A 6,000-nucleotide genomic window follows, 5' to 3' on the forward strand; every position below is an offset into this window, starting at 1 on the left:
TGAAAACATACAGAGCACAGTTCCACGAGGACACCATAGGTTGCCACAAGTTAGATTCTACTTAATAGTGACTGGTTTGGGTTTTGTTAAATAACCAAGGGTCCTCCCTCTCTTTTTCTTCAAGGACCACAAAATCTGAAAGACTTTCTCTTACACATTGCCCAGGTGCCAACTTCCTCCCTTTGTCCATCTCTTTTTGGTCCTCACCATTTTGGGCACACAGGTCCAACTAACATGAACCTTTCTTTCTGAGCACTTAATCTTACCCCGAACATGACTGCCCACTCATGCGTGCAACAGGCCCCAAGTTTAGGGAATTTATGCACCCCAAGAGCAGCTCTCAGTGACTGACGAAAACTGGTGTTTAAACACCTAAACTCCCTTGCATCTCTGGTGGGATGGCTCTGAGGTGTGTCTTCCAGAGGTCTCAATGTGCCCACCATGTGCCTATGTTGGTGACACACTCTATTGGTGGCCTTTTCTTCCTTCTTCACCCCCAATATTTCTTGGCTTCTCCTCCTGAATAAACTATGTGTGCTGGATCCTTAGCTCATGCCCTACTCCTCAAGCACACAAATTAAGAGCAACCTCATTTCCCTCAACAACTAAATATGTTTACAATTGCCAATCAGAACTCCTGATAGCTAGGCAACATGCTGTGTGGCCTTGATCCCAGTTAAAACCACAGAATTTGGATGTTTCAGGGTCTCTGGGCAGCTTTGCTGGTGTCAATGCACCAATTCCATGAGGTCTTTCTCTTTTCTCATCCTACATACTGAGTTTGATTTGCTCCCCAGTCACCAAGGACGTCTGATAGTCAGGTCGCAGCATGCATCTGTGACCCGCCCAGATGCATTATTTATACACCAAACCTGGCGATGAAGCAAAATTTCCAGTGGAAGCAGTAAAAACAAAACAAAACACATCACAAAACAATACCAAACAACATCTTTCTCTCCAAGCCCAAAGGTTTGTGGCCTTTTCTTTTCTTCGAAAGTAAAACCATTATATGGTTAACTTTGAATTAGCTTCAGTTGATTAGCTATAAAAAGCAATGTTTAGAAATGTCAACTTGAGACCTTTAGGACACTAGGCAGGAAGAGAGAAGAACACCTGAGGGCTTCGATTTCTTTCAAAACAGCAAGTTCAAGGTCTAGTTCTGATGCACGCTTCCATTCCACTGCAGCACAAGGGGCACACAATTATTTAATCCTCGGCTTTTGTTTTCAAGTCCTCGTTAGAGTATTACTGATGACAAAGTGTCCTTGGCTTGTCCCTGGAACACCAAGTATCCGGGACACTTGTCCAAGGTATATTTTATAGTCCACTAGTTCAGTCAACAAACAGGCCTATAGTAATTAGTGTGTGCCAAGCAGCCCTGGTGGCCCTGCCAGGTTAAGTGTTGGACTGCTAACTGCAAGGCTGGCAGTTCAAACCCACCAGTCTCTCTGTGGGAGAAAGTGGAGGCTCTCTGTCTCTATCAGGGTTAATAGTCTTGGGAATCCTACATCGGGTCTCTGCGATTTAGGAGCCAAGTGGATGGCGATGGGTTTGGTGTGGACTTGGTTTCGTGTGTGCCAGGCATTGTCCTGAGTGTTATGAATCCAAATGCACTCAGGAAATGGTTTCAATGCCCACCTCCCTCAATGCCTTATTGGTCCTTGCTACCCAACACCACCATTCCCAAGCCTTCCTCTACTGCACTTTGTCCTTTTCACGTCTACCACCTATCTCCTCATAACACCATGCACTTCCTTCTTTTGCCTTTGAGAAAGAAAACCATTTTAATAATCATTAAGTGAATGTGAAACATCAGAGTACGTGCTTTCCTTATTGATTACATGTATTGTCTATGGTTTGTCTCTGCCTACGAAAATGTAAGTTCCAGGAGGGGAGGGGTTTGGGGTTATTTTTATTGCTAATGTATTCCTCGTCTCATCCGAGTGGCGGCCACATAGTAAATATGCATTGCATAACTGAATGAAGTCTGTAATTTACCTGGGAAGATAGATAGCCACTCATATCAGCTATTCTGTGTTTGAATGATAAACTATGGCCTTGGCACCAAGGACTACACCTGCACACTTTAAAAACTTTAAAAAAGGAGCACCTTTATGATTCACGGTTTTCCTTTACGCCAGTCTCTACAGAGAACAAGTGGGTCGATCCATTTGGTCCCTAATGACTGTTAAACTTTGGGGCATCAGCCCACAATAGTAGGATTTCAACCCAAAGTCTACGTTTCTGCTTTAAAGAAACTAAAAATGATAGTGGTGGACGGAGCTATTTCCTGAAGTCATGGTGTCAGCGAGCAGCCAAGACACGGCAGCACCGTTACCTCACACGTCATAGGGCGCGGGGCCTGTATGGGATGAATAATTTAGTGGAACTCAATGTATTTGTCTTAAGCATGATAAGGATCTTAGCATCGCTAAGAGAAATGATTACTCTGGAGCAGGGAGGGGAAGTAACCTTTGTGGGTTTTTCTATTTCAATTAGAAATCTCGTTTGAAGGAATTTTGGGCCTTGTGGAAGCAATCCTGATGGATTCCAATAATATTTCTTTTGGCGTGACCTCATTTAAAGATGAATACATCAAGGATTGAAAAGTATGCTTCCTAAATACTTAGGGCAGGGTTCTCTGACGCCATCGGGTTGAGGTGGGCAGAGCACACACACCATTTCCCCATAATCCTTTGCTGGCAGCTTCAGTGGGACAGGGGCACCTCCGGGGTACTCACTCAGCGTTTTGCAGATGTCACTGACAGCTTTGAAAACGACCGCCGAGAAGCTGACCCGCAATCTCACGGTCCTCACGTTTGGCAGTCGGAGGCGAAGCGCTTTATGCTGCGGGGTGAAGAGGAGCTTGGCGTCTGCCTGGACCCCACATTTGTCCAGGGTCCAGTGGGTCTTCAACAGCCAGCAGTGCTTCTGTTCCCACCAGAGAGCAAAGTCTGACCAGTCTCGGGCTATGTCTGCGAAAACGGAAAACATAATGAAGTAGACGAGGACATCGGCAAGGAGCCGTGAGGGTGTCTTGGTTACGGGTTGGGCTGCGATTCGCCTGGATGGCGGTTTGAAACGCCCCGTAGCTCCGAGGGAGAAACACTTGGGTTTTCTACTCCTGTAAATAGTTACAGTCTTGGACACTCTGGTGTTTTTCTGCGAGTCAGCATTGACTCAGTGGCAGTGCGTTTGGTGTTTTGGAAGAGAGAGCCAAGCACAGCACAATCAATTTCATTGCATGTGAAATTGCAACAACTCATCTTTTCCCTTCCATCTCCTTTCATGGCTCCACCTAATTGCTACTGGCCAAGCCGGAGTCATGGCAACACCATGGGCGTAGAGTGGAACCGTGAGGTCTCCTAATTACATTGAGGAATTCTCATGCTACTCCTATTTTGCTGAAAGTTTTTTTTTAATCAGGAAAGGGTGTTGGATTTTATCAAATGCATATCCTGTGAGTCTTCTCTTTTGTTTAATTTATGTGGCGAATTGTGCTGACTGATTTTTTTAATGCTGCAGCATCCTTGCTGTAGCAAAAAGAACTAATCGACATTCCATCATTTCAGGAGGTAGCACATGAGCAAGACCATGGAGCTGAAGGAAGATGTTCACGCGGCATTGAGAGCATGAGCCAAAAACAAGGCTCCAGGAACTGATGCGATGCCAACTGCAATGTCTCAACAAGCTGATGAAGCACTGGTTTTACTCCCTTGTCTCTCCAGGACATTTCGAAGGCAGCTACGTAGCTAACCTACTGGAAGAGATTCGTATTTGTGCCCATTCCAAAGACAGGTGACCCAACAGAATGCTTAAACCATAGAACAGTATCACTGATATCACCTGTAAGTAACATTTTGCCCAAGATCATCCACCAATGGTTGCCGCAAGACATTGACAGGAAACTGCTAGAAGTCAGGCCAGATTCAGAAGATGATGTGGAAGAAGGAATATCATTGCGGATGTCAGGTGGACCTTGGCTGAAAGCCCAGGATACCAGAAAGGTGTTTACTTGTGTTTTATTGGCAATGTCAACACATTCAACTGTGTGGATCATAACAAACCATAAATAACCTTGAGAAGAATGGGAATTCCAGAACACTTAATTGTGCTCCTGCAGAATTTGTACACGGATCAAGAGGCAGCTATGTGAATAGAACATGGTTTAAAATCAGGAAAGGTGTGCGACAGGGTTGTATCCTCCTACCTACTTATTAAACCTTTATGCTGAGCAAGTCATTAAAGAGGCTGGAATATATGAAGAAGAGTGTGGCATCAGGATTGGAGGAAGGCTCATTAACAACTTGAGATTTGCAGATGACACAATCCTCGCTTGCTGAATGTGAGGAGGACCTGAAACACTTGCTGATGAAGATCAAGGATCACAGAATTCAGTGTGAATTACAACTCAACGTATAGAAGACCCAAATCCTTACAATTGGGCCAATCGGTAACATCATGATAAATGGGGAGAAGGTTGATGTTGTTAAGGATTTTCTTAAGTTGTCAAGGTATGCCTGTATATCAGACAGAGGTGTGTATGTGATCGCCAAAAGATGTGAATTATAGGTGCCATAGTGCTTACACTTTGGGTTGTGATCTGCAAGTTCCCTCGTTTGAAACCACCAGCTGCTCTGAGGGAGCAAGACGGGGCTTTCTAGTCCATAACGAGTTACACTCTTGGAAACTCACAGGGGCAGTTCTACATTTTCTTACAGCGGTGCTATGTATGAGTCAGCTTTGACTTGATGGCAATGAGTTTGAGTTTGAACTTCTTTAAGGGGATGCACAGGCATCCTGGTAGCATAGTGGATATGCTGCCAGGTCAGCAGTTCAAAACCACCAACCACTCATGAGAGAAAGATGGGGTTTTGTACTCCTGTAAAGAGTTCTAGTAAAAAAAACCCACACGATTTCTAGCCTTAGAAACCCACATTGTTATGAGCTGCCATTGACTCAACGGCAGAGAGTTAAGGTGATAAATATTTTTGGGAGACACAGTCCAATGCAGAGTATCATGCCCACTGGCAAGCTTTAATAATTTGCCAACACTCACTGAAGGTTTTGCAACAGCAGTCTATTCGGTGGAGGCTTTTACAGGCTCTGATATTTCTCTTCTTTCTCTTGGGGGGCTTGCTCTCAGAATCAATACAATTTTGTGTGTGTGAGAGAGGGAACATTAGAGACCTACTCTTGAATATGAACAAAGTTTGAAGACAATATGAAAGTCATGTTGTCCAGGAAATGACATAAACTCCTTTCAGATGGATAGAAAAATCCAGATCTCTGAGTTGGTGGTGATGGAGCAGGGGGGCAGTCAAATGTAGGGGACAGAAAGGAGGATGAACTTACTGATCTGTTCTACTAATTTGAGCATCACTCCCCCAATATGCAGGTCTCCAGATACCCTCAGGGTGACGACTCTCTGCTCCTCTTCATTTGGATGATCGATGCGGACCTCAAGCTCCCAGGAAGCAGACGCAGCGTCACCGGATGACAGCATCGTGGTAAATGCAGGTGCCTGCAGAAAGAAGGACCAGATAGACGTAGACAGGGATGTAAGTAAGGAAACGAACTGGAGAAACTGTGCATCTCAAACTTGCCCTTTGCACTTCACTCTATCCCAAATCAAAGAACAATTTGTTCTTATGGCATGGCCCTGCTTGATGCTGATCCGCATGAAGAGATCACTGATGATGCGGGTGCTGTAGCAAAGTGTGATGAAGAAACTAGATGGTACCTGATGATCAGAAAGAATAGTGTCTGGGGGCTTAAACGCTTGTTTTCAAACAAGCAGCCATCTAAGCAAGGCATAAACTAAGTCCACATGGAAGAAGCACACTAGCCTGTGTGATCCAGAAATTATAACTAATATATGTAAACCACATCTAAAGGAAGGACTGGTAGCAGAGCTTAATTTTTGAACACCTGGTTTGCGGAAGGTTCTGGATGACAGTTAGCCCAAAATCCTTTTGCAGATTCCACAAATGGATTAAG

The 6,000-nt window shown here is 44.6% G+C and overlaps 1 protein-coding gene across 1 annotated transcript in view; it reads right to left on the minus strand.

Annotated features, from left to right (window-relative positions):
* The window catches only part of FERMT1 (FERM domain containing kindlin 1), a 47,225-nt gene extending 41,719 nt beyond the window's left edge, over window positions 1–5,506 (minus strand). Inside the window, exons 1-2 of the mRNA XM_004697840.2 lie at window positions 5,356–5,506; window positions 2,742–2,975 (exon numbers count right to left, since the gene is read on the minus strand). Coding sequence (XP_004697897.1) covers window positions 2,742–2,975; window positions 5,356–5,506 — 385 coding nt within the window. The remainder of the gene's footprint in view (window positions 1–2,741; window positions 2,976–5,355) is intronic.
* Window positions 5,507–6,000: the final 494 nt, after the last annotated feature.

The sequence above is a fragment of the Echinops telfairi genome, unplaced genomic scaffold, assembly GCF_000313985.2.
Source record: "Echinops telfairi isolate 266 unplaced genomic scaffold, ASM31398v2 ScPeMD7_5592;HRSCAF=6446, whole genome shotgun sequence".
Taxonomy (NCBI): Eukaryota; Metazoa; Chordata; class Mammalia; order Afrosoricida; family Tenrecidae; genus Echinops; species Echinops telfairi.